Below are 27,782 nucleotides of genomic sequence, written 5' to 3'. Positions count from 1 at the left end.
CGTGCCCCGGTCTGGGAGGATCCCATATGCCGTGGAGCGGCTGGGCCCGTGAGCCATGGCCGCTGAGCCTGCGCATCCGGAGCCTGTGCTCCGCAACGGGAGAGGCCACAACAGTGAGAGGCCCGCGTACGGAAAAAAAAAAAAAAAAAAAAGAAACTGCCTGCCAAGGCAGGGGACATGGGTTCGAGCCCTGGTCTGGGAAGATCCCACATGCCACGGAGCAGCGAAGCCCGTGCACCAGAACTACGGAGCCTGTGCTCTAGAGCCCGTGAGCCACAACTACTGAGCCCATGTGCCACAACTACTGAAGCCTGCGCACCTAGATCCTGTGCTTCATAACAAGAGAAGCCACCGCAATGAAGAGTAGCCCCCACTCGCCGCAACTAGAGAAAACCTGCACGCAGCAACGAAGACCCAATACAGCCAAAAGTAAATAATAATAATAAAATAATAAAAATAACAATATTTGACGTAAACCTCATAAAAAAGGAAATCCATACAGCCAGTAAACAGAGAAAAGTGTACAACTTCATTAAGTAATAAGTGAAAAGTGAGTCAAAACCAAGGAAACTACATGTCAATCAGATTGACAAATACATAAATAAAAAGTCTGGTAGTATCAGGTATTGTAGGCCTGAAGTACTATGGGAATCATCTACCCTGTTTATACTGGAGTATAAATCGACACAACTACTTTGGAAAGCATTTAGCCCTCTCCATCAACTGAAGGTATATAAATAGCCTGTGAGCCAGCAGCCCTCACCCCCGCCCTGTGTAAATGCACCAGAATAACGGGCACAGCAGGATTCCTGTCCATGATTTGCATTAGCACAAACTGAAAACAAACCAAATGTCCATTAACAGTCAAAAATAAATGATGTGTATTTGTACAGTGGGAAAACTATCCAGCAATAAAATTGAATGAACTAGAGCTACAGGCAGCAATGTGGATGAATTTTTTAAACCAATGTTGAGAGAAAGAAATAAGATAGAAAAGACTTCATATACTATGATCCTGTACATAAAGTTAGATGTTGACACAACTAAACTCTTTTGTTAGGGATGCATGCAGGTTAAAGGAAATGACTGTCAAGAAGTGAGGTTGGTGTTTAACCGGGAAGAGGGAAGGAGCTTGTGATGAGAAAAGGATATGGGGGGTTTTTGCGATGCTGACAAGTATCAATACTTTCAGATTCGAGTAGTGCTTATGTAAGTATTCTCTTTTTATTTGTCACATTGAGAGTTTTGTTCTGTGCACTTCTCAGTGCACATATCGTATTTTACAATTAAAAACTGCGTAAAGAATCGGTCGCTTCTTGAGTGCTGGATGTGGGAGTGGGATGAGACCGTTTCATTTTAAGCCCTTCACTACTGTTTGCATTCGCATGTTCATTCATTCAGCATTAATTGCACATATTCTATGTACCAAGCACTCTTCTAATTTTATATGTGTTTTAACTCATGTAATTCTCACAAGAGCTCTGTAATATGGGAGTTTATCTCCATTTTATAGATGAGGAAGTTGAGGCCTAGAGTTACAGAACTTGTCCAAGGTTATGTAGCTAATGGGTAGTGCCAGGCCCATTTGCCTCAGAGAATCTGAATATTTACAATATAATCTAAAAGAGAAATTTAATGACTAATTATAAGCAAAAAAATTGCACATTAAAGAAGATGACAAGTTTTCATCTATCCAGTTAGAGAAAAACACACAGTCTGTCTTTCACACTCGTACATCTTATATGTACGTGTGTGGCAGGGATTTTCCTTATTAAGCAATTATTTATTGACCGTCTACGTTGTGCTAGGCACAGGTGCTGGGGATAAACACTTAATAAAATACACCCCCTATCTTCAAATAACTTGCACTCTAAGTGAGGAAGTAAGCCAACAGTTATAGTAGAGGTTATATACCAAGTGATACATCGCTGATGGCAGTGTAAATCTCAGAAATCTTTTGGAAAGAAGTCTGGAGGTAGGTACCTCAGAGCCTTAAAAATGTTCATTTGCTTTGATCTCAAACTCATTTTTATGGATTTATTTTAAGAATGTTATTCTCAATATGGAAAAAGGCCTTCATGCATAAAAACGGTTATTTTGTCTGATAATACTGAAAAGTTGGAAAGAATTTAAATGTGTAAAATGGTTAACCAGTAAACCCACTCAGTGGAATATTTTGTAGCCCACACAAAAAAATCAAGGTTATGAATCCCCTGATTATATGAGAAATGCTTGATTTCAATGTTAAATGGAGAAAAGTTGAACATAAAATTTGATATCCAATATGATGGGAGCTTTGTCCCAGAAAAATCACCCTAGCCAGTGTACAGAAGGGTGGAATGGAGAGCAGATGGCAGGAAGGAAAATTATTCCAAAGCCTTATCATTAGTCTTACTTAAGTAATAGAATATCAAGCAATTTTACTTTCTAACTTTTTTGGTTCCATATTTCCATGTAAGGGACATGAATTCTGAATACTTTGTAGGAGGAGGGTACACTTTTTCACAAAAATTGAACACTGTGTTCTAATTCCCTCCATTAGAGGGAGAAACTGTTGCATGTAATTGCACTTTGATGTGCTATTTAGAACCAGTCAGGAATTTTAATCTACCTTCCTCTGACCGTGCTGAGGGTTTTTTGTTTTTTTGTTTATTTGTTTAGAATTTCTTTGAAATCAGTTTTAGAAGATTGATTAAACCATTATATTAAAAGTAGAGGAATTTTGCAATTTTTTCCCTTTTTCCCCATTGAAAACTTGACTGGTTTTAGTAATGAACCATTAAAGAATTTGAAGTTCTTAGACTCTCAATTTTTTAAACATGTTCTGAATATAAAAATATATGTTCATTGAGCAAATGTTTGAAAACAATGAACTTCTTGAAGGAAATAAAAGCCACCTCTGCATGTACACACACCTAATCTGCTCTTTTGTCTTAAAAAAGTATCCGAAATATTTTGCCATGTCACTAACTACTCTTCTACATCAGAGAATTTGATTAAGCTTATGCATCATCTCCCAGGAAAAACGCACAGATATATTTTGAATGTAGCACTCCTGAAGCCCATTCATGAACTCTGGTTGAGACCTCTTGTCATTCTTAGTGGCTTCATAGCGCATTCCTTCAGATGATGAGCTGTTTTTATTTAAACCAGTCCCAATTCGGAGGCTCTTAGCTTTCTTCTAGGGTTTGGTTATAAACAATCTTATGAAATCATGTTGGTAGATAAATCTTTGCCCACATCTTTGATTTCCTTAGGGTAAACTCCTGATGTAGGATTGTTGTTAGGTACCAAAAGCTACTGTCCAGAAAGTGATACCAGCTCCTCTCCCAATGATGGCAGGTAATAGAGTTCCTCATTCTTTAAGTGATTGTTCAAAGCAGTTAACATGTATAAATATACCTTACTGTTTTCATAAGTATAGGTATTATGATTGTTTATCACTGCATAAGAAACCACCCCTAAACAGTGGCCTAAAACAATGACAATCATTTATTTTGCTCACGAACCTGGAGGTTGAGTAGAATATTAATTCTTTTACTACACTCTTACTGACTGAAAACAATACCTATATGACTAGCTCAGAGTTCTGTAGGTCAGAAGTCCAGGCACAGCGTGACTGGGCTTCCTGCTCAGATACACATGGGAACATGTGGGTTCCCTCCTGAGAGTGTTAAAGCACGTGAAATTTAAGTGTAAGATATTGAGCCCCAAACGTTGGATGTTCACCATAGTTTGTGTGGGCCACAGAGCTGAAATCAAGATGTCAGTCTGGCTGTGTTAGCGTCCAGAGGCTCTGGGAAAGAATGCCTACAGGCTTCTTCCGGCTTGTTGGCATAATTCAGATTCTGCAGTTGCAGGACAGAGGGCCCCATTTCCTTGCTGGCTGTCAGTCGGGGGAGAGTTTCAGCTCCTAGAGGCCTCTCGCTTGCCTTCCCTGCCGCAGCATTGGACCTCTTCAGAGCCAGCAATGGAGAGTCTCCCTCTTGTCCCTTTTGTACTTCAATTCAGGAAGAGTTCAGGTCCTTTTCATGGGGTGCCTGAGTAGGCCACATCCACCTAAAATAATCTCCCTATCTTAAAAGATCAACTGATGTTGAACCTTAATTCCATGTGCAAAATCCCTTCACTACAGCACCTACATTTAGAGTTTGATTGGATAAGTGGAAGGTTTGTGTACTTCAGTAAGTGGTCATCTTGGGGGCTCTGTCAGAATTCTGCCTATTGCAAGCAGTGTCCCCACTTCAAGGACCGAAGTGTCTTAGTTCCTAAAACTCCTAAGATAGTTTATCAGTGTTCATTTTATTTCAGTGACCTTGGTGAAGGGAGGACTACCACCTCCGTGAGCAGGAATGGCAGCCAGCTTCCTGAGTCCACAGTGTGGCTCTGCTACTTAGTGGTGTGACCTCGGCTGTGCTGCTCTACTTACTCTACTTCTCTGCCTCTGTTTCCCTCATCTGTAAAATAACATGGAGTTAGTGATCATTCTTTCCTCGTAGGGTTTTTTGTTTTATAAATTTATTTTTGGCTGCATTGGGTCTTTGTTGCTGCTCGCCAGCTTTCTCCAGTTGCGTCGAGCGGGGGGCTACTCTTCGTTGCGGTGCGGTGGCTTCTCTTATTGCGGAGCACAGGCTCTAGGCGCGCAGGCTTCAGGAGTTGTGGCACGTGGGTTCTAGAGCGTAGGCTCAGTAGTCGTGACGCACAGGCTTAGTTGCTCTGCGGCATGTGGGTTCTTCCTGGACTAGGGCTCGAACCCGTGTCCCCTGCACTGGCAGGCGGATTCTTTTTTTTTTTTTTTTTTTTTTTTTTTTTTTTTTTTTGTTGTACGCGGGCCTCTCACTGCTGTGGCCTCTCCCGTTGCGGAGCACAGGCTCCGGACACACAGGCTCCGCGGCCATGGCTCGCGGGCCCAGCCGCTCCGCGGCATGTGGGATCTTCCGGGATCGGGGCACGAACCCGTGTCCCCTGCATCGGCAGGCGGACTCTCAACCACTGCGCCACCAGGGAAGCCCTGGCAGGCGGATTCTTAACCACTGTGCCAGTAGGGAAGCCCCCTCTTAGGGTTTTGATGATTCGATTATTTAATACCCAGGGAACTCCAGGAACAGTGCTTGACTGTAAATTGCTTTAAAAGTGATCACTTTTTTAAAACATGCTTTTGAATCTGCAATTATGCAATTCAGGTATGCTAAGCAGGTTCGTTAATAGGACTTCCTGCTATAAAGAGACCCACAAATAAAAATAGAATTTTTCTTTCTTGGTCGTAACTTCTTATTTCTGACTTACTATGTTATATGCATATGCCTTTTATGGTGGGCTGCCACAAATTTATGTTGGAAAGAGTGGAATTTAAATAAATCTTTGCAAATTTGATAGATTTTGATCATTCATTTCACTGGCATGGTATGATATGACCAGTAGCAGACTAAAATCTGAGTTCACTTCTGGCTCTGCCCCTAAATCCTGATGAGACCAATAGCTGGAAAGGCTTTTGGATATTATACTATGAATTAGTTATAATATTGACTCTGTTTGCTTAGGAAACCCTGGAGGAGTGCCTAAAGCAGTTAAAGGAGGAAAGAGTAATAAGACTGAAGGCTGATAGACGAGTCAGTGAGGTAAACACGTTTCATCTGCTTTTGAGAGTGTTTTGGTTTTATTTTGATTTGATTTTAAGCCATATACACATATTTTGTAAGCTTTAGAACTGTAATATGTTGCAAATTGGTGGTATCATATGGACTTTTGCATTTACTGGTATTTAGTGATCATATGATCTATATTCCAGAAAGCATGTTTTTAAAGATGTGAAAATCTGGTTTTGTGTATGTGTGTGTGCTTTTATATGACATTAGCTTATTTCCTGTTCATGATTCTTTGATTCAAGAAGGCACCTTCTGTGCATGTATTGTATATACAGTAACATAAAAGACATGATGAGACTCTCCTGGCAATGAATTAGGAAAGTGAATCATTGAAATAAATTTAAGATATTGGAAAACTTCTAAGAATGCAATGAAAGATAAAAATATATACTATGAGAATTACATTAGGTAATGTGCATGAAAGCAGGGCATAATCTAAAAAGTTCTATCTAAATATAATTTATCACAGGGTGAGTGTAGGGAGGAATTTTTGAAAGTGCATCCATTGGATTGGCAGACACTCATTCAATAAATGTTGAGCACCTGCTCATGTAAGGCAAAAGGGGCATCATGAACATTAACGGCCTTTCTGAGAAATACGAGAGTTGAGCTTACAGGGGGTTTTAAGTGCGTAGATGATGAGCAGAAGGGGAAGAGTGCACGGGGGTGAATATGTTGAAGAAGCCAAAGAAAATATTGGTGATCGTACATTTAATAAATTGGGTTGGGTATGATTTAGGACTTTTAAACGTAAGCATTAGATATTTTACTCACTAAAGTTAATTCTTAACATTCAGCAGAGTTGTAATATGTTTTGTTCAAATCAGATTCTATAACTCACTTTCTAATTTAAGGGAAACTTAAAGCAGGTCATTTTCTAATGTGGAATGAGGCTCCATTATGAATTGAACCAGTTAGAAATGTGATCTTTTGTGAAAGATCATTAATAAAACGGTAGCTTGGGTTTATTTATATACCACCTAAGTGTTATATAGGAAACTTTGTTGGGTGCCTGTGAGTTTTGGTTATTATGTGATAAGGTCTCTGTCTTTACTGGCGGAGGGTTACATTAATTATAAATTAATTACATTTTGAGTGTTTTAGTTTTGTTCCTTGAAACTAGGCAAGACTACTTTTTGTTTGTTTGTTTGTTGTTTTTTTGGGTTTTTTTTTGCGGTATGTGAGCCTCTCACTGTTGTGGCCTCTCCCGTTGCGGAGCACAGACTCCGGACGCACAGGCTCAGCGGCCATGGCTCACGGGCCCAGCCGCTACGCAGCATGTGGGATCTTCCCGGACTGGGGCACGAACCCGTGTCCCCTGCATCGGCAGGCGGACTCGCAACCACTGCGCCACCAGGGAAGCCCTAGGCAAGACTACTTTTGATGACAATGAGAAAAAATCATGTCAGACGTTTTCAGTCTTCTTGTATAGCTGGAACATGAAAATGCCCAGTTAAGAAACACAACTTTCTCTTTGTCTGAAGCCCTTCATGCCCACTCATTGACAAGCATGATCCTGGATGATGAAGGTGTTTTGGGCAGCACTGAGAATTCTCTTCAGAAGTTCCATGCTTTCCTGGTTCTCCTTAAAGATGCTGGGTTAGTTCATTTCTCTTCCTGGCATTCTTCTCTTTGCGACTCTAATGGTAGTTTGCTGAGGAACTGGAGCAATTTTCATCACTTACGTGGCTATATTTAGCCAAATTTAGTGTAATTATAGGTAATATAGTTGACGTTTTAAAATGAGGAATTAAATTTTTTAAGAAATGCAAATAGGGAAGCCTGCTTTGGTAGAGTGGGGAGCCCATTATAAAAGAGTAACCTGTAGACAGAGTAATTAGTAGGTATAGTTGTTTTGTAAAGACTAAATTAAAGGCAGTTTTCATTGAAAATAGTCGGGAATGCATAAGAATTTTCCTATCTTTCACTTCTTTTGCTTGTTTGATAAGTTTGAATTAAAGTTATCTTTGCCTTAGACATAAAAATGATTATTAATCTGCAGGGGAGATATAGGTCAGTGGTTCTCAACCGGGAGCAATTTTGCTGAAAGAGGGAAGTGGAGATTGATAGTTGGTTGATGGAGTGGTGTTTTGTCAGTGAATGAATTGGTGTTGGTGTTGGGAAGGAAGGAACAAACACATTCTTGGAAACTGGAGGAAAGGTGGTAAAGAAGTGTGGGAATGGAGGTGTGACAGGCAGTGGACAGGGTGCACGGTACATATTGAAGCTGCTAGTGAGACAGTGGGATGTCTCCTAGAGGATGAATCTGGAAAGGGCTGAGGATTTGGGGGAGAGAGAGGCTTGTAGTCTGGAGTAGGATGTTGGCTTTTAAGATTTTAGAAGTAATGCTTCCCTGGTGGCGGGGTGGTTGAGAGTCCGCCTGCCGATGCAGGGGCTAAGGGTTCGTGCCCCGGTCTGGGAGGATCCCGCATGGCGCGGAGCGGCTGGGCCCGTGAGCCATGGCCGCTGAGCCTGCGCGTCCGGAGCCTGTGCTCCGCAACGGGAGAGGCCACAGGAGTGAGAGGCCCGCGTACCGCAAAAAAAAAAAAAAAAAGATTTTAGAAGTATTTCATGATTGTAGGTCTGGGGAAATCTAAACTGCTCTTCTGTGATTATAATAACCTTTGTCTTTTCTCCATTCCTCCTCTCGTCTAGGCTTGGGCAGTTGGCCACAATGGCTGGTATAGATCAGTCAGATTTTCATTTACTAGGTTGTCCCCAGGTGAATTCTACTGTTAGTAGTCCACCTAAAGAAGAAAAGAAGGCACTTGAAGAAGGAAAATCAGAATCAAAACAGGGTGCCCCATAACAAATGCAAAATAGCCAAGTAAATGGACAGAACAGCACTTAATGATTCTAAGAGTGATTAGCAAAAAGGAAATGACCAAGTCAGGGAGAAAACAATAATGATCAGTCTCTAATAGTTCACATGCTCGGGAGCTAGAAGACTCTGGAGTCCTTTCCAAATCTGAGATTAGTAAATGTGTGCCCATTTCATGATACTGTACTTTTGTAAATAAGGAAACTGGAAGTTCTTTAGAAAATTTATGAGTTAAAGCAAACTATCCTTAATGAAGAAAGACGACATTAGAGAAAATATTCCAGATTTTAAATTGTATAAATGTCTGTTCTGTTCATATTTTATCTAGGTTTCTATTTGTATGCAGTCAGCTTACAATGAAGGAACACTAATGAAGGTACACATACTGATATAATTTTTAAAATAAGTAATCCAGACATAGCTAATAGGTAACATATTAGAGTGAATCACCTGGTTATGGGAATGGGAGGGGAAAACCTGTCAGCTTTTCCTCTAGCCTTACTTGGAGCCCCCATCAGCCAATCTCAGAGTGGTCTTGGGAACTGACAGCTTGAGAACACAGTCTGGTCACAAACTATATACGGTTTACATGTGCCTGGAGGATAGAAAAGAAATTAATTATCTTACAGAATAGGGTTTTATTTTTAGTGAGGGAAAGGAAATGGGTAATAACTACCCCAATCACCAAAGTCTGAAAACGTAGCGGACATAGCCTTGGTTATAGCTAGGTTAAGCTGAGAATCACTTGGCAAGATATAATTACAAAAAAAAACTGGCTCTGAAATCTTCTGATTAATCAATGGACTGTGTTAATAATAAGATTACAGAGTAACATTGAAGTTTTGAACTCTACTTTTTAATGGTTGGCTTTGTTCATCACTGAATTTTTGTCTTGTCTTTTGTCTTCCCCTCCACTTTCCGAAAATTACAGGTGATGCTAGGATTCCTTTGCCTCTCGACTCCTTCCGTGTCCCAGCGCCTACTCAGGAGGCCTTAGAAACTTCCAAAGACAACCTGGGGGTCCCAGTCACAGAGCAGCGGCAGGAGTCTTTTGAAGATTTCATTGCTAGAACATGTTCTCCTTCAGCAGACGTCATTTCTGGAACTGGAAGTCAAAGAAAAGAAGAAGAATTATCTAGAAATAGCAGGTCTTCTTCAGAGAAAATGAGCAAAGCAGGTGAATAGACCAAAAACTACTCTGCTAAGAAACAACCTGGGAAGGACCTGCATTCCTGCTCTGACTCACCTGTAAAGCAGAAAAGCAAAGGAATTGGGCAAAATAATTCTTTGGTTAATAAACCAATTAAAAGTGAGTCTTCGGGGCCTCCCTGGTGGCGCAGTGGTTGAGAGTCCGCCTGCCGATGCAGGGGATACGGGTTCGTGCCCCGGTCTGGGAGGATCCCATATGCCGCGGAGCGGCTGGGCCCGTGAGCCATGGCCGCTGGGCCTGCGCGTCCGGAGCCTGTGCTCCGCGGCGGGAGAGGCCACAGCAGTGAGAGGCCCGCATACCGCAAAAAAAAAAAAAAAAAAAAAAAAAAAAAAAAAAAAAGTGAGTCTTCGAAAAAATACATTTCTGTTAAGAAAGAGAGTAGAATAGTGACTGTTTCATCAAAGACAACTAAAAGTAAACTCAGTCTACTAGAACAGTCTGAAAGTGATACTCTTGGATCTGATTGTGAATTTCAAGAAAGCATCCATACTCTATCACGCCTAACATAGGTCTAAATATTTTAAAATTATGCTTTTGCCTTCAAATTTTCATAAATTACTTATGTTTTTATTATAGCATATGGTGTTTTCAGTTACTTGACTGGAAGCCATTAGAGAAAGATTTTTTTATCTATACTTTTTTATTATAATGAAAGTTTGGGTGTACTTTTCCTTGTAACACTTTGCACCATTCATTCAGCTAGTGTATACTGAGGGCTTCATATATACAGTACTTTTCTGGGTGCTGTTGCTTTCAGCAGTGAACAAAATAAAGCCTTTACTCTCATGGAACTAGCACTCTGTGGTGGGAGAAAACATAAACAACAAAGCAGGCTAAGGGTTAAAAAGAGATGGGAATAATAAATGGAATAGTTTTACCATTTGGTTAAACATCAAACTATTATATAAATCACACGGCCAGAAGCCATTGACATATTTTAATTCATAATAACCAGAGAGCCTCAAACATTTACCAAGGCACTTAACCGTGTTTATGGATTACAGCAACGCTCTGAGGTAGGGAACTCTTACCATCCCCATTTTATAGATGAACAGTCTGAGGAGACATTATGTGAGTTGCCCAGAATTGCACAGCTATAAGTAAGTGGGAAGTTGCAATGTGACCCGAACCCATGCTCTTTTTTTTTTTAATGTATGGACTTTATTATCTTTCATTTGTTTCTGATTTATGTGAATTTTTTCTTTAAAGATTTTTTCTGATGTCAACCATTTTTAAAGTGTTTATTGCATTTGTTACAGTATTGCTTCTGTTTTATATTTTGGTTTTTTGGCCTCAAGGCATGTGGAATCTTAGCTCCCCGACCAGGGATTGAACCCTCACCCCCTCCATTGGAAGGCAAAGTCTTAACCACTGGACCACCAGGGAAGTTCCCCTTACGTGACTATTTTTCTGGCAATTTTTTTAAATTTTATTTTTTATTGACATACACTTGAATTACAGTGTTGTGTTAATTACTGCTGTACAGGAAAGTGACTCAGTTACACATTTATGTACATTCTTTTTCATATTCTTTTCCATTACGGTTTATCACAGGATATAGAATATAGTTCCCTGTGCTCTACAGTAGGACCTTTTTGGGGTTTTTTTAAATACATGCACTTTTTAAAAATAAATGTATGTATGTATGTATGTATGTATGTATTTTTGGCTGTGTTTGGCGTTTGTTGCTGCACGCGGGCTTCCTCTAGTTGAGGTGCACATGCTTCTCATTGTGGTGGCTTCTCTTGTTGCAGAGCACGGGCTCTAGGTGCCTGGACTTCAGTAGTTGTGACATCCGGCTTAGTTGCTCTCTGGCATGTGGGATCTTCCCGGACCAGGGCTTGAACCCATGTCCCCTGCATTGGCAGGCGTATTCTTAACCACTGCGCCACCAGGGAAGTCCCATGTAGGACCTTTTTGTTTCTCCATCCTGTATATACACCAGTTTGCATCTGCTAATCCCAAACTCCCAATCCAACCCTCTCCCACCCCCTCCTCCTTGGCAACCGCCAGTCTATTCTCTATGTCCTTGGCTATGTTTCTGTTCACACATAGGCTGTAACCAGGCTCTTAATTACTTTGTTATCCTGTTTCCTTGTTAAGAGAAGAAGGGTTTAAGGAAGGCACTGAGAGAAGCCAGTGACCAGTAGAAGTGCAAAAACAGTGGGGCTGTCAGAAAGCACACCTGTCTCCTTCCCCCATCTGAGCAGAATTGTTAAATGGCAGAGTATGTAAGAGTATGTGATGACACATCTCTGGATTAAATGATGTCTCCCTGGTAAAACATGCACAGATAAGTCTTTAGTTCAGTCAGACTGAAAGATGAGATCAGAGAAAAGCTGGAGTGTCAGATTTCTGGTAGAAGGTCCTGCCTGATTGTTACTAAGAGGGCTACTACAGTACTAGTTAGTTCCTTAGTCATGGGTTGAGTGTTAGAGGAGTGAAACAACGAGCAAGATGTAGTGTTGGCCCTTTAGCAGTGGAGTGAGAGGGGAAGACGCACAGATGTCTCATCCTGCACGTGACCTGCCGTGACGGGCATATTCAGGGCGTTTAGTCAGTGTTTGTGGAAGAAGAGGGGGAGCCATGAGGCAAAGAAAAGTCATCAAAAGAGGCAGTCCCTAAGCTAAGTCTTAAAGGACTCGTGAGAAACTGGTGAGTCAGCCGGTGAAAGGCAAGGATACTCAAGGCAGAGTGGACAGCGGAAGTCCAGAGCCGTGAGTGTGCGAGGGGTGTGTCACAGAGCCACAGGCACAGGCTCTGGAGGATCAGTGCAGTGTCCCCAGGCAGCGGCAAGTGCCCCTAAAGGAGGCAGCGAGGAGGAGGAGAGCGGGTCTTAACCACCCATGTGTGTGGAGCTGGTTTCCTCAGAAAATAGCTAAGAATGGAAGGGACAAGTTCAGGTGGCATTTTAGACCACTGACGTCAGTATGGATGAGGAATCTGAAGAAGCCTGGAGATAATTATGCCAGACTCTTCTGAGGAGCAGTGCTTTATATTTTCAAGTGGGATTTTCACGCTGCCACCTCCTCTCCTGTCCCTACTGAAAGGTTTATAGGCCGGCAGAAGGGAGAACCTGGCTTAAGTAAAGTTAATCAGGTTCCTTTACTGTACAGCTTCTCGGGGCTGCTGTAGGCTAATGTTCATTCTGGATCGTCACAGCAGGCGTATGGTACACAGCCATCCTCAAAGCTATTTGACCCTAGAGTCCTTTTCTAATAGAATGTCTAACAACTGGTTCCACCAAACAGCAATTTCGTAACTTCTAGACCAGGTAACGGCAAGAAGAAAGGGGTCTGAAATAAGGTATAGATGAAGGGAGGAAATAAGTTCTAATTGTATTTAGGAAATTACCAGCAAGACTTGACCTTGGGAAGTAAGGAAGAAGTAGGAGGCGGAGGCTGAACCCCCATCTGTGTGACTAAGGTTGGGTGGTGGTATCATTGAGTTTGGAAATAGGGGATAAAGAACTGAAGTGGGGAAAAGACTTTAGTTCTGGACATGTAGAATTTGAAAGCACCTGTAGAATTCCGAAGACAAACTGGTAGATAACTGGACATGCACGTGAAGACATGGAAAGATAAAAATTTGAATGTCATCAGCACATAGCAGCCATTAAAATCATGAAAATGGATGAGATTTCAGAGAATTGTGAGTACTGACAACGTTTAAGTAATAAGCAGAGAAAGAATTCTGGGAAGGAGAGAGGTGATAGAGTTTCAAGAAGGAGGAAGTAGATGACAGTGTCATCCTTCAGAGAATGTAAGTGTCCATTGGATTTGGGCAGTTAGGTCCCCAGTGACCTTAGAGCAGTGCAGTGAAGTGGTGGACGAAAAGCCAGATGGCAATAAACTGAGGGTGTAGGGCTGCCTGTCGGGGCCAGGCGGGGCTAGTGAGGACAGTGGGAATAGGCTACTCTCAAGGAGTTTGGATGAAAAGAGAAAATAATTAGCAAAAAAGAATTTTTTAGAATGAGAAGGACTTCTATTTTATATGTTGAAATGAAGGAACCAATAAAGGAGATCCTGAAGATGTAGACAATAATTTAGAGAATTGGGGAAACATGGACATATGAATAAGAAAAAAAAAACCTTGCACAGTATATAAAAATCACTTGTATCCTTCGAGCTGGATGGATACTGGTAAGTTTGGGAGGAAATAAAGGTAAGAAGAGATAGAAGTTAAAGAAGTTTATACTGATAGCCTCAGTTTTCTTTGACACAGATTTTTCAGAGACACATATATATGCATACATAATTACCGTTTGAAAATTCTTTCATAGTTACATGTTTTATTAATCACGTCTGAGAAAAGTCACTGATTTTCATTTTGTACAGCATTATCTTGTAAGGACAAGATACAGTAACAACTTCCATGCTTTTTGCATATCAGAGCTGACATTGAAAGTATCTGCATAATTGAATTTTCACTTCTTATTTGTAATAAGTTTATCCTTAGGAGGATACTTTCATAGTGTTTGATCACAGATGAGTTTGGGCATTGCTATCACTCAATCATGTTAAGCATCTGTCAGGTTCTCTCCTATACTATATATTAATTTTTTGTCCCTTAAGCAAATATTTATTGGCGGCCTGTGGGAGTAAGATACACCTAGGTCCTCTTTCCTTGGTATATTCACAAAAGCCTCTGAAACTAAATTTCCAAGTCAGGCCATACTAAGGCCTGGCATAATAAGTTTTCATTGTTAACAGTTTTTTTGTGTTTGTGGGGGTTTTCTGTTTTTATTTTTTTGAAGCAAGGATAAGACACTGTCTTAACTCAGTAGTTGTCCATTCATTAATAAGTCAAAGAAGACGTTGATGAAGCATGGTGTTTTGAATATCCTTTCCACAGAATAGGTAATGGGCCATCCTGAAACTCTGGTGAGATGCTTATCATTTTCAGATTTTGGAGTGGCTGAGAAAACCCTATTACACCTTGAATTATCACTAGAAACATGAATTCAGCCAAATAAAAACAGTGCCTCTGCCTACTGAGGTGGTCAATTTCCATCTCAACAAAAGTGACCATTTCTCCTTTAGATTAAAATCAAGAAAATCCCCTCTGTCCAGGATGCAATAATGGGGTGCACGAAAGAGGAAAACTGGAGCTATTCCCTCTTTACACCTGAACAGTGAATTCATTCTGATATCAAATATTTGTTATGATTCTGTTATGACCAGGTGCTTTATTGTTTAGAGATCAAGTTACTGTTCATTCTTGGTAAGTAAGAAAAATCCACGTTTTAGGACTCTGAATAGTAACTTTATATATATTATATATATATATATATTAAAAATAAATATGTATATTATATGTAATATATATTCCACCTATTCAACAAAATTGTAACTTTCATCATCTCTTACGAATGATGAACTGTATTCACTCTTTGGAAAGGGCTTATAGGGAATTAAAGTCTCCATATACTTTTTATATAAGACCGTGGAAACCAAATTCTCAACTGGGAGCAAACTTAGGTTTTGCTATGAAGGTTTATGCTTGCCTGGCCTTAGAGTGGTAGGCCAGGAACTCAAGTTTTTTTCCTCTAAGTTACTTTCATTGATGCCACCCTGAAAAAATTTGGAGGGAGTATTTTTGAAATAGCTTTATCTCAGTAACCCTTTAAAAATGCTTCAGGGTATGGGGAACATAACTGTCAAAATGTTCAAGCAACTCTTGTTGATTTAAGTGTAACTGATCAGGAGCAATACAGGAAGGAGCTGAGTACAAAAGACAAAAGGCGTGAGGCTATTTCATGTATTGTTTTTGGCTTATTGTCCAAAACAGAGAAAGTCTCATACACTGGCGCAGCCAAGGTCCCCTACTGTTCTCTCCTTTTAGTAGAAATAAAAGAGAGCTCGTTTCTCAATAGCAGCATTCTATCCTTAAGTGGGTACACAGTGCTATTCTGATGGTCTCTGGAGCAGAGAATAATTCCGTGGCAGCTCTGACCTCCAGTCACCGGGTCCTCTGTAACTTAGTCTTTCATGGCCAAGGACTATAATCATTATTTCGATTTATATTTAGCATCTCAAAATGGAAAGGATTCCATGGACAACAAAGCAGGAAGTGATTTCATGAAGTGTTTTAGTATGGATAAAACAATAAACTATAAAAATACAAATCATCAGTAAAGCTTTTTCTTTCCAGAGAACTATATTCAGAAATTAATGTAAGCCTCTAAGGTGCGCATGTGTGTTTTTTCACCCATGATCATGTCTGTATGTGTGTGCATTCCACTGCTACAGGAGACATGCACAATGATATCAGATTTGTACTGGTTTCTCCCAAGAACTGTGTGCTCGCAGGGTTCGTTCAGGAAGGTGAGTGCCCTACCACCACATCACAGTCATATCTCATCACCTTCGGCAGGAATAGTTTAAACTTTAACCTCATATGCAGGCTTATTAAATTAGTGTTACTCATCAGAACTTGCTTACTAATAAAACAAGCTGAATTAGCCACTGCAGAATCATATTTGGAAATTCAATGAAAATTTTACATTTTTAATAAAGGCCCAGAAATATTATTTCAGAGCAGGTGGTACAGAAAACTGGTCAAATTTGACATTCATTCATCACTGAAGTGTGGAACGTGACAGGTGAAAATTGATATTGATTTCTTTCCTCTAATATTTGGAAGAGTTCTAACAGGTAAATCAAATGAGATAACAAGACATATCAAGTCTCACTCATTTCTATGATCACATCCTCCCCACATATCACTCCTTCGCCTGCCATGTTTTGAATAATTCAATGCCCATAGTCTTTCCAGTCCAGTGTATTATAAGACACACTCAAGCTGGGTTTCAATCATATCAGACTGAAAGCTGAACATTTTAGGAAGGATTATTTAAAACCAAATGCGTCTTGAGCCCAACAGCCTTTGAAACCAAACAATCCTGGGAGTTCAGTTGGATTCAGAAAATTCAGTAATCCTATTTGATGTATGTTAACTGTATCAATATTAACAACCTTCTGCTGGATTTCAGCACTGATTTGAGAGCTGAGTTACTACTGGTCTTGTATTTTACCTAGTTGTGAAAGCACTGAGAGAGTTGTTCTTGGGTTGAACTTGACCCGCCTCTGGGAATGCTCTCTGTTCTATCCATCTTGAAAAGCTTTATTCAAGTGCATTTCTCGGCCTTCCTTCTCTTCCCTTGCACCCCTTGGGAAAACGAAAGATGCTCAAATATAGATGTGAACACGGCAGGTGCTCTGCTTGGCAATGGTGTCTTTCAGCTTCCCAATAAAAAATTATATTGCTGACCACCCATTTGACTGAAAAGTGACGCATTTTACTGACAGATATCTGGATTGAGATGCCAAAAGAAATAGGTCATTTCAACTTTCCTTTTTAAGTCATAGCTTTGTGTTGCCACACTACTTGTTCAAAACTTAGATCAGGAAGGTTCCTTCCTATGACCTGCAAATAATGAAAATGTTCTTCAACAGGCTCTATGAAAAGCAAGCAGAGGGGCTTCCCTGGTGGCACAGTGGTTGGGAGTCCGCCTGCCGATGCAGGGGACACGGGTTCGTGCCCCGGTCCGGGAGGATCCCACATGCCGCGGAGCGGCTGGGTCCGTGGGCCATGGCCGCTGGGCCCGCGCGTCCGGAGCCTGTGCTCCGCAACGGGAGAGGCCACAACAGTGAGAGGCCCGCGTACCGCAACAACAACAAAAATAAATAAAATAAATCAAGCAGAATATTCCTAATTATCAATCTTTGTCTTGAGTCATATAGTTCTTGTAATTTCAAGGAAGAGAAACTCAAATGTAAAGTGCTACAATAGCCAAGCATACCGGCACTATTATCTAACCATTCAGCAATTTTCTCTGCCAAGTCACTCTGAACCTTAGACTACTGAGGATGTCTTCTTAATTAATTTTTAAAATTCTCCTCTTTTGAGTTAAAAATGGTCACAATTTTATAAGTAAAATTAAAGAAAAATACCAAATAGAACATCTGAGATGTTTCCATTAGGCATTATATATATATACATAAATTTAATAGATATACATATATAAATGCACTGGGATAAATCTCCATCTTCTGTGTCAGTCGGACATAGGTCCGTTTTCTTAGGAATAGGGAACTCCTTTCACAATGGAAGTGAGGAAATTGGCAAATGTACACCATATAAGTACTTTTGGATGGTAGTGACCAAGTTCTCAAAACACACACACACACACACACACACACACACACACACACACACTGAAGAATATCAGAACACTTAACATTTCAAAGACACAGGAAGAGAAATGCAAGTTTCCCCTAGAAAGCCTTTTGTTTTTTTGAAGTCAGAATTCTGAAAAGACGTTTTTATCAAGCCAGCTTTTTCTAACTTAACTGCATATGCAATAAAAGAGTCCTATCTTAGTCATTTTTAGGGCAAGATTTTCTTTAAGTCCCAAGAAAGTAAGCACTTGTAAATGTAAATTTTGTATGTACATAAACCTGGCCAGGATATCCGTTGGAAGCTGGAAATCTGTTGTTGTTCCTTTTCCTTTTGTATTGAAAGCTAAGTTCCCCATTCTGAGTTCAATTTGTGAAGATCACTTTTATTTTGACAAACTCTATTAAAGTAGCCAATTCAAGGAAGACAGGTTAGTCTTCCACCTAATTACCCAGTCCAACTTTTACTCAGTGTCTTTCACCTGAGCAAAGTCTCCCCAGTCTTCCAACTGAGGATAAACCACGCAGTGTCTAAACTGAGCAAGATCTTCCCAGTGTCTTTTAAGTGAGGCTAACCCACTTGAGCAAAAGTCTTCCCAGTGTTTTTCTACCGAGGTTAAACTCTCAGTGTTTAAACTGAGTAAAAATCTTCCCAGTGTCTTTCACTGAGGATGACCCAGGTACTTCTTCTTGAAACCAAGTTTCAAGGATAACCTACTACTCAAGAGAAGAGTTTAACACCACTGAATAAAACTTAGGATCATCAACCAAAACTGGAGATCCAAGAACCAGGAGATACTCACCCAAATTCGTCTGGACTCTCGGAGAAAGCGGACAGGCCCAAGAAGCCTCTGCTGGTGCCAGGACTCTGGATCCTCATAGAGTTCAGGCAAAGAAGAAAAGTCTGCTCTGGGCCCCTTCATTGGTTGCCAAGACTGCTGACTGAAAAATATGCACAACCCAAAAGGAGAATTATGTTTTATTTGGCAGATTTTCTGAGGACTTAAGCCCAGAACACAGCCTGTCAGATCACTCTGAGGAACTGCTCAGAAGACCTAAGGGAGCAGTCAAGAAAAACCAGGTAGTCAGAACATCAAAAGATTACTATTAATTAAAGAAAACTAGACCTCTCAAGTTAAGGACTTTAGCATTTTTCTATGTATGAGAAGATGAAAGAATCTGGGCTCCGTGAAATCATTCCTTTGATATGCACCTTAACTCTAGAACCAGTACCCTGTTTTTCTCCATCCCGAATCCCCTCAAGGTGCACAGTTGAGGGTTCCTGCTTTGACATCTGACTTGATGACTGCAACATCCTTTGTCTACTGATATGGCAGGGAACATTTTTCATCCACGGGTAAGAAATTGAGAAAATTAACATAATTCAAGATATAAAACCATTACAATACTAAAAATTCCCAAATGTCAAACAAACATAAGTACCCTTGACCTGTAAAATGGAAGATGCCAAAGAAGGGGAAAAAAGAAACAATAAAGAAAATGTAGAAAATAAAGCATAAAATAAGATGGCAGAAATCAATAACAGTAGAACAATAATTAAATAAATCAAGGTAAATGTTATCATAAGATTTTTAAATTTCAAAAAAAACCCCATCAAACAAAACATATTGAAAATAAAGTAATAGAGAAAATTTAGAGAGCAAATATGAATGCAAGGAAGACCTGTTAGGTAGTTAGTCAGACATTAGCAGCAAGGAGGTGACAGTGGTGAGAAAGACAAGAAGAAGAAATTGAGTCACACCCAGCCATCTGGGGACTCTCCCTTGACTCCACCCAGAACGGGAGAAACTATTGTCGGGTGGTGGGCAGCTTATCCTGTTAAAGAGAGGCACAGTAACACAAGGGGACTTCTCCAGGCTGTGCATGCCCAGACCAGACAGGCTTATAACCTATAGTAAATCCAAACTCATTATACCATAATTACAATAAATTACATGTGGTTTTGCCCCTTCCCCCACCCAGTAGGCATTTCTTGGGGATTCAAGGATGAGAGCATGCGCAGCAGAAAACTTGTTCCATAGCTCAGGACTGTCAAATAATGATCCTTGTCACTCACCCCCACCTCTCTGCAAAATGCTCCTTAAAAGCGCTCGTAAGCCTTTATAGGAATGCTGCTTTCAATTTGCAGAAACAGTACACCCATCCCCCCCCACCCCGAGAGTGTACCTTTGCTTCAATATACTTTGCTTTGGGCTTGCTTCACTTCGCTGAAATAGCCTGTTCTCAGAAACAGCCTGCTCTTCCTCTCTCCTTCTCTCTCTCCCTCTCTGAGAGTGTACCTATGCTTAACTAAACTTTGCTTTCTGCTTAAGCTTAACATGGGAGTTTGCGATCCTTTGCTTACTATCATGGAACCAAGATAGCTGGTCCAGGCCTTCCACTGACCTCCTCGGTTGAAGCTATTTTGTTACAAAGCATGTCCACATGGTGACAGACCTAAGTCTAAATTTTGATAAAAGGTGGAATTAAGGTGAGACTATCATATGGGAGGAAAAGACTGTAGGAACAATAGTAGATGTAGGAGATATGTTTGTGAAAGTGCACATTCATGGCAATATAGCCAAATAAACTCACATGCCCACGTTCCCACTAAAACTGTATAAAATTATGACCAACAAGCAGAGAATACACATTATTTTAAAGCCCTCATGGGGCATTAAGACATATTTACCATGTGAATCCTTCAGTGAATCTTGTGTTACTGCTAAGGGGTAGGAAGTGGTGTCATAAGGGAGTTTTGTGTAAGACTCAAAGCTCCCTTTCTATATGGTTCAGGCTGGACTTGAAGCTTCAGGGGCCTGGGAGGATGGGGCAGGAAAGGCAAGGCACACTCAGAAAAGAGAATACATACATAACACACTAGGGATATCTGAAGAGGCTGCTCAAGACCTGGCTCAGCCCCAAGGGTTTGACCCCTAGTCCTACTCTTCACCCTACAGCCCTTTAGGGTCAGGACCTTGGCTCACCCTAACCCATTCCTAGCTTCCGGGTATAGAATGAGTGCACATATCTGAATGTTAGTGTTCTCTCAAAATTTACATGTTGAAATCCTACCTCTTAAAGATAGGAGGCCGGGCCATGCAAAAGTGCTTATGAGCTTTCATGAATGGGATTAGTGCCTTATAAAAGAGACTCCAGAGATATCTCTAGCCTCCTCCCATCATATGAGGATACAGAGAGAAGGCTCCAGCTGTGAACCAAGAAGAGAGCTCTCACTATGAGGTGGCCATACTGGTGACTTGATCTTGGGCTTCCCAGCCTCCAGAACTGTGATAATAAATGTCTGTTGTCTTTAATCTACCCAGTCTATGGTATATTGTTATAGCAGCCCTAATGGATTCAAAATTTATCTGGAGAGTGGGGACTGTCTTATCGTTGCAAACTAAGAAGTTGGGTTGAGACAACATATGAACGATTTTTTTAAGTAGAAAATTATGGATTATTGGATTTGAAAGTACTAGATTGGTTAAGGAAAATGAGTACGTGTGTGTGTGCGTGTTTGCAGTGTGTCCCAAAAGTTTTTGTGCAGTTTAAAGATTTACTAACTCCAGAGTTATAAACACTACAAACTTACAAAAATATCATTTGAAGGTTTAACTGTTACCAGATGCAAGTCTGTGTGCCTGATGCACAGTGAGGCTAAATACTGAAACATCAGAGTTTGGAGCAGAGAAAGGTTTACACAGTGCCATGCAAGAAGACACGTGGCTCATGCCCAGGAAAAACCCCAAACTCCCTGAAGGCTTTCAGCAAAGCCTTTTTAAAGGCAAGGTGAGGGAGGGGCATGGCTAATTGTTGCAAATATCTTGGTGTTGGATCCTTTGTTCTAGCAGCTGGCCAGATGGGTCAGATCCTGGTCAGGTCACATGTTCCTGTAAACCTCCAACAAAACAATTATTATTTTCTGTTCTGCAACTTTTTATCTCCAGGAATGGGCTCTTAAAAGTCAGAGCCTTAGAAATAGGCTATCCTGTATATTTCAGGCTCTAGGCAACATTGTTTTACAAAAAGTGCAGAGCCAGCCTGGGTCACAGGGATGGACAGAGTTACCTCAGGCAACAAAGCATAAAGATTAAAGTAAAAAAGATCTGATGTGGAGTCAGATTTGTTCTTCCCTATTATATAACTATTTATAATTCTTTCATACTTATGAATTTTGAAAAATAAATTATTTTAATTTTTGTGTGTAGTTCCCTCTGATAGAAAATGAGGCAAAACATACACTATTCAAAATTCACAAAACTAAATAAGTGTAAAAGAAATTCAAGTTCTATCCCTGGGTTTACACAAGACACAAACATGACGTGGGAAAGTTGGAGCTGAGGACAAAGGAAATCCTGAGTAAAAATGTCTGTGAAACAGCCAGTCTTCCAGGGTCAGCTTAAGATGTTCAAGAGTTATCAAGTTGGTGGGCCTCAAGTAAAGGTCTCTAATGGATGAAGGAACCAGGTTCCAGATGGAATGAACAGAAAATTGACTAAGGTCTCTCTGACAGGATGAGAGTAGTTGGAAGGAGGGATCTGGAAGCCCCAGGAGGGTGCAGGTGTCTGTGGGTCTGGATGGGAAGGAGGGGCAGTGATTCAGCCTCTTTCTCTTATTGCCCCTCCCCCACACTCAGGAGCCCTCTGTGACAAGGCCACAGCTCTGTGATGCAGGCCTGGGGTTCTGCCATCAAGTGAACTCCCAGTGCTCTGTTGCCTGAGGGCAGCAATGCAGTTCAGAAGATGGAGAATCTCTTTTCTTTGAAAAACACGGTTGCTATCTGGCTGAGATCCAGCCCAACTTCCTGGGTGATTGATATCATCCTTGGGTTCCTGTGTGGACTGGGGCTCTTCCTAATGTTACTCCCCTGCTTCCAGAGTAATCCATTCTTAGCACCACCTAGGAAACATAGAAACATCAGGAAGGTAAGAAACCTTTGGCTTAATCCCAGCAGAGATTATCTCTTTTTTTCTTATTCTTATTTCCACTTTTCTAAACCACCTAGAGAGACTCCTGAGATGGGAACTCTCAGAAAAGTAGAGAACATCATCCTTCTAGGGAAAAGCCAGGCCAGAGAGGGGTTAGAGTGGGCATGAGGATTTCTAGCCTAAGATCGTAGACCAGGAGTTCAGGTATGGTAGAGGGCTCCAGGGCAAGTCCCCAATGCAGTGACTAATGGTTAAGGACTGGATTACTAAGAGTTCAATCTCTGCAGGAAGGCTGACCCCTGAGCCCTGGTTCACCAGCCACCTTCCCACAGCGGGTGTCTCAAGTGAGACCTTCCTCTGTGTTGGGGCTGATCTAAGGGCAATGCTGAGCCCCTGAGAGCCTGAGAGAAGAGGCTGGAGTGGAGGTCTGGCCTTGGGAAGCAGAATCCTATCTGACAAAGCTCACGTGGGCATTTAGGTCTGAGAATGTGTGTGTTTCTTGATCAGAGGAACAGTGACAGAAGAAATCTATGGTGATTAAAACTTAAAAAATCCTTCTTGGGCTACCCTGGTGGTGCAGTGGTTGAGAGTCCGCCTGCCAATGCAGGGGACGTGGGTTCGTGCCCCGGTCCGGGAGGATCCCACATGCCGCGGCGCGGCTGGGCCCATGAGCCATGGCCGCTGGGCCTGTGCGTCCGGAGCCTGTGCTCCACAATGGGAGAGGCCACAACAGTGAGAGGCCCGCGTACCGCAAAAAAAAAAAAAAAAAAAAAAAAAATCCTTCTTTGCACTCTTCAAAGAAGAAAAACTGAAAATATTTTTATCCACTTTAAAAATAAGTAACAGGGGAAAAAACCCCACAGAGTTTTAGTTAAATGTAGAAAGTCATGTTGTTCATGAACACAGCTTGCCTAGATAGATGACAGTGAGAGTTGGGTGTTAGCCCCTCATTTCTTCTTCTCTCTCAGCATCAAGTAGAGCTGAAGGGGAGGAGCAGGAGTAGGAAGAAAAGTGGATCTTTGAAAGGTAAGCCTTTGCCATTCAGTCCTGCGTGCCCCCGAGAGTTAGCTTCCATCTCTCCTAATCCTGAGGGCCCAGCTTCACGGTCTCTGAGGATGCCAGTGGCAGAGATAATTCTTCAGGAAACAGAGCCTTGGGAAGGCTCGTTGGAAGGAGATCAGAGCCCAGATACTTCCCAGAAATTTGTGCTTAGAATGAAGCCATGAGGACCTAGAAATGGGGTGTGTGGACTGTGGTGGACCATTGGTGCCTGGGTTGGGAAGTGGGACCTCCAAGTCCAACTGTGGACAAGTTGTTTAACTTTGCTCAGATTCCTCTGTGTGATGACCACTGACCTTTCTCCCCTACACGGCAGTTGTAAGGGCTACAGGGGTTAATTAACGTGAAGGCACTTTGCAAAGGACAAACCCTTTTCAAGTGAGACTTACCATCACTGTCAGGGACATGTGGCCTTGGACACTGATACTTGGGCTCCAGAGTCTAATCCTCCAAAGATTTCCCTTAAAGGGCCATTGCACTCAGCCTCCTGAAAGACTCTTAGGCCTCTGCCTTCACCACCATGACCCAGTCTCCTGATTTCCAGCTTGCAGAGATTGCCTGGAAGAACTGGAGGGGACTCACAACCTGGTTTCACTTCTGCAAAGGTAAAGAATCTTTCCCCTTCTCTCCTGGGTCGTCCTTCCTCCCAGAACCTATAATGTGACCCCAGCCCTGGGAGGGGGAGCCATGGGAGGGCATGGCTAAAGCCCTAGGGTGAGGGAGAGCAGGAGCATTATGAAGTCAGTGTGGGGGCAGAGGAGGGTTCTTGGGCTGCAGGTGCCCACCCCTGCCTGTCCTGTCCAGCCATCCTGGCCCCATTTGCTCTCCTACAGCTGCCTGGGGAGGCTTCCTGGCAAGGGCAACTTTCATCAGCTCTCATGTCAAGACCCTCCTGGTGAGACGTGCAAAGCAGTGCCTGCTGGAGCCTGTGGAAGATACTGCTTGAAGGGTTGGGAACCCTGCATGAACACCTCCTGTAGGGTTTCCTTCCTTGATCCAGACACTCGAGAGGTGCTGGAAGCACACATTAGAAGGTTTTGGGTAAAGCACAGGTGGACCCTCCCCCTCAAGGTCCTCAAGCCCATAAATCTCTTGAAGCGGAAAAAGCTCCAACCCTCCACCGTTCTGCAGTTTGCCTCTTCCCCTTCAGCCACCTGTGTGTCTGGGTCCCACTCAACAGTCAAGTGTGCTGAGTTCCTGGAGAAACCTCCTCAGGCTCATTCAGGAGAGAAGGTGATAACAGAAGAGTCAGTTCCTACCCTGAAGAGGCCTCTCCTTGTCCCCTCAACTGTGTGTAAGGAAATCCAGAGTGCCCTGGGAGCGATTCCATCTGCTGACTACCATGGGCCCTCAAAGGCTTCTCTGACTGGACAGGAGGGCAGGCCACCTTCTCAGTCCCTCACACTCAGCCTTGTGGGCAGAACCTGGAAGAGTGAGACTGTGGAATGGGTCAAGAGGGACAGCCTAGAGCCAGGTCCAAGTTCAGCAATGGTCAGGAATGAGCCAACGGAGGAGAGTGGTGGTCAGGCCTCAGGAGACCCCTGCCATAGGGTAACAGTGATGGAGGTGAACTTAGGATCCCAATCTTTGAGAGGTGAAGAGGCCAGGGAGGCTGTGGAGGCCAAGGAGTCTCCTGCTCTTCAACCACAGTCTAGTGTTATCTTGGAAACCAAAGTGTTGACAAAATCCCAAACCACAAATGTACATATGAGGAGTTTAGAGGTGCCAGGGGCCAGTAAACATTTCCTACTACCTAGAATGTCTGTTTTCCAACATCCAGGTGAGCCATGCCTTAACATGGGGGTTGCCAGTGAGTTTAACTCCAAAGTAAAGGTACAGTCAGACAACCAGATTCAGGACTTTCCCAAACACATGTTCCTTGCTGCAGACAACTTGGCTTCTCAGGTGCCTCAGTGCCATCCCCAGAGAGTCCCCACCAGAGACAGGTTAGCTTCCCAGGAGCCAAGTGGCCTTATGGAAGCCCAAAGGAGCAACCTAGGGCAGCAGGAGCCCAAAACTTCAAAACTCCAAGACTCATGGAAGAGCCAGAGCAAGATGATTGCCCCTACTTACAAAAGAGAGGACTGTAGGAGGCATAAACCAGGCGAGCATGAAGAAAGGTTTAAAGAATTAGGGACCTCTCAAGCTGGAAGTATGAGCCACCCTGCCCAGGTCAGGGGAATAACAGACTCTATTGGGAGCAGATGTCTCCAGCTCATGCCAGAGAAGAAACATAGCCCTCCAGAAAGCCTCTTCAGAAAAAGGATGAGGCTATTTTTAAAGTGGATTTTCCCCAATAAAAAAGTCAATGGTCGAGATGCTCTGCAAAAATTCAAGCCCATATCAGCCACTGCCCAGAGTCACGGATCAGTCAAAAGCAGATCAATCTTGAAGAGTGAGACTGCTGAGGGTCAGGCACTCATGACAGCTGTTGGACAGATCCCAGAAGAAAAAAGAGCAATTCACCATGGACTTCATGCCACAAAGTTAAATGAACACAAACTGGAATTCCAAGTCCCAGTATGTGGGTGTTTCTGCTGCCATAGGCTTACCTCCTACCCAGAGCAACGGAGAATGATGGGTTATACAGCCTGCAGTCATAAAGCCACCTCCAAGGGCCAGAGTTGTTCTATCAGGGAAAGGGAAGTCAGACACCAACATAGTTTGAAAAGTGTAAGGTTCGACGATGAGCAGCTGGGCCTAAGGTGCCTCCCATCCTTGCCCCCCAAGAAGAGTTTGTTTCCAGTTAGTACCTGCCAGTATGGGCCAAGGATTCCAGGTGCCCCAGCCCGCCATCAACACTGTCCAAGGCATTGTCATCTTTGGGGAGGTGTCTTGCCTGGTCGACAGTAAAATCCTTCTTTAGTCTTCCCTTTAGTAGGAAGACATGTCTCCAAGTCAACATTCAGTCCATGTAGAGAAAATGATTTTCTCCTTAGCACGTCCAAGGTATTTAATGTTCCCCAATACATGTATATATATATATATATATATATTTTTTTTTTTCCTAATAAAAGCATAGTGTAATGGCTGCTGTCTCTGCTGTGCACTTTGTCTTCTAGAAGGGGGGGGCATGGAGGGAGGTGGACAGTAGCATCACAAGCTTGCTCCTTGTCTCGTGTCCCTTCATTGCACCTTATGATACTGTCATTACACAGACCAAAATTACTCTAACAATGAGACGGGAAAAACCTATGAAACCCACACCCAAGGATCTGGTTCAACCAGTCTTTCTCCTCCTTCTATGCTACTTTGAACTTTATGCAACTGTAGTGGATAGGTTTACACGATAGGGCCGGACATTCCAATTCAGGCTCCAGGAAGTGTCAGAGCCAAGTGGATGGAAGTTTGGGGGGAATAGAGTATGGGCTCTGAGTTCAGAAACAGGAGAAATCTTGCCCCTGGATCTCTTGGTAGGGAATATACAACATCTGCTCTTAAGAGTTCCTTCTCTCTCTGATGAAGGTTGGGATTGAGGTATGCCCTATGAACCCCTTTTAGCTTAGCCATAATAAAATGTACAGCATCACCCTCCCCCACCTCTGTTTTTCCTACACTTTAGAGCAGCAGCAAGGATGGCATTTCCAGCTCTGTGTGTGTAGGTGGGGGGAGTATCAGGGAGGCTGCTGAGGGCTGTGTTGAGTCCAGTCCCATATAAATGAATGGCTGCGTTCATGGGTCACCTACCTTCCACTCTATGTTAACCCCAGAGAAGGAGTTTTGGATGAATGGAATAGGGGTGTGACTGTGGGTAGTAACTATCTGATGGTCAAACACTGTGAATTTAGGGTGGGATGTAGGTGTAGAAAAATCATTGGATCCAAGGAAGGAGGCAAAGTGGTACCAGATTCCCATAAATTGCAGTTCTGAAAGTACAGCCCCCTGACATACAACCACCATCTAAAGGCCTAAAGGGGAGGAAAAGTTAAGGGTCCA

The 27,782-nt window shown here is 42.3% G+C and overlaps 2 protein-coding genes and 1 pseudogene across 3 annotated transcripts in view; 2 read left to right on the top strand and 1 right to left on the bottom strand.

The window, feature by feature from the left end:
• The window catches only part of LOC309808916 (centrosomal protein of 78 kDa-like), a 32,921-nt pseudogene extending 24,283 nt beyond the window's left edge, over positions 1-8,638 (top strand). The window contains exons 10-12 of the transcript in view: positions 5,541-5,618; positions 7,078-7,244; positions 8,301-8,638. The product of the transcript in view is annotated as a centrosomal protein of 78 kDa-like (transcript). The remainder of the gene's footprint in view (positions 1-5,540; positions 5,619-7,077; positions 7,245-8,300) is intronic.
• A 142-nt stretch (positions 8,639-8,780) lies between these two features.
• The window catches only part of LOC309808915 (uncharacterized protein), a gene marked incomplete at its 5' end in the record, with an annotated part of 125,417 nt that continues 106,415 nt past the window's right edge, over positions 8,781-27,782 (bottom strand). Inside the window, 2 exons of the mRNA XM_082629483.1 lie at positions 8,781-9,571; positions 18,660-18,798. Of these exons, the coding sequence (XP_082485609.1) occupies positions 9,560-9,571; positions 18,660-18,798 (151 nt within the window). The 3' untranslated portion in view covers positions 8,781-9,559. The remainder of the gene's footprint in view (positions 9,572-18,659; positions 18,799-27,782) is intronic.
• On the top strand, positions 24,024-27,680 carry LOC309808105 (spermatogenesis-associated protein 31A6-like; the record flags this gene model as incomplete). The annotated part of the gene is made up of 2 exons (XM_082628105.1): positions 24,024-24,028; positions 24,680-27,680. The coding sequence occupies 2 exons, from the start codon at positions 24,024-24,026 to the stop codon at positions 26,697-26,699; spliced, it is 2,025 nt and encodes a 674-aa protein (XP_082484231.1). The 3' UTR covers positions 26,700-27,680.

This window comes from Mesoplodon mirus (genome assembly GCF_964341445.2).
Source record: "Mesoplodon mirus genome assembly, chromosome: 7".
NCBI classification, from domain to species: domain Eukaryota; kingdom Metazoa; phylum Chordata; class Mammalia; order Artiodactyla; family Ziphiidae; genus Mesoplodon; species Mesoplodon mirus.
This window is presented reverse-complemented; position numbering and strand designations above follow the sequence as displayed.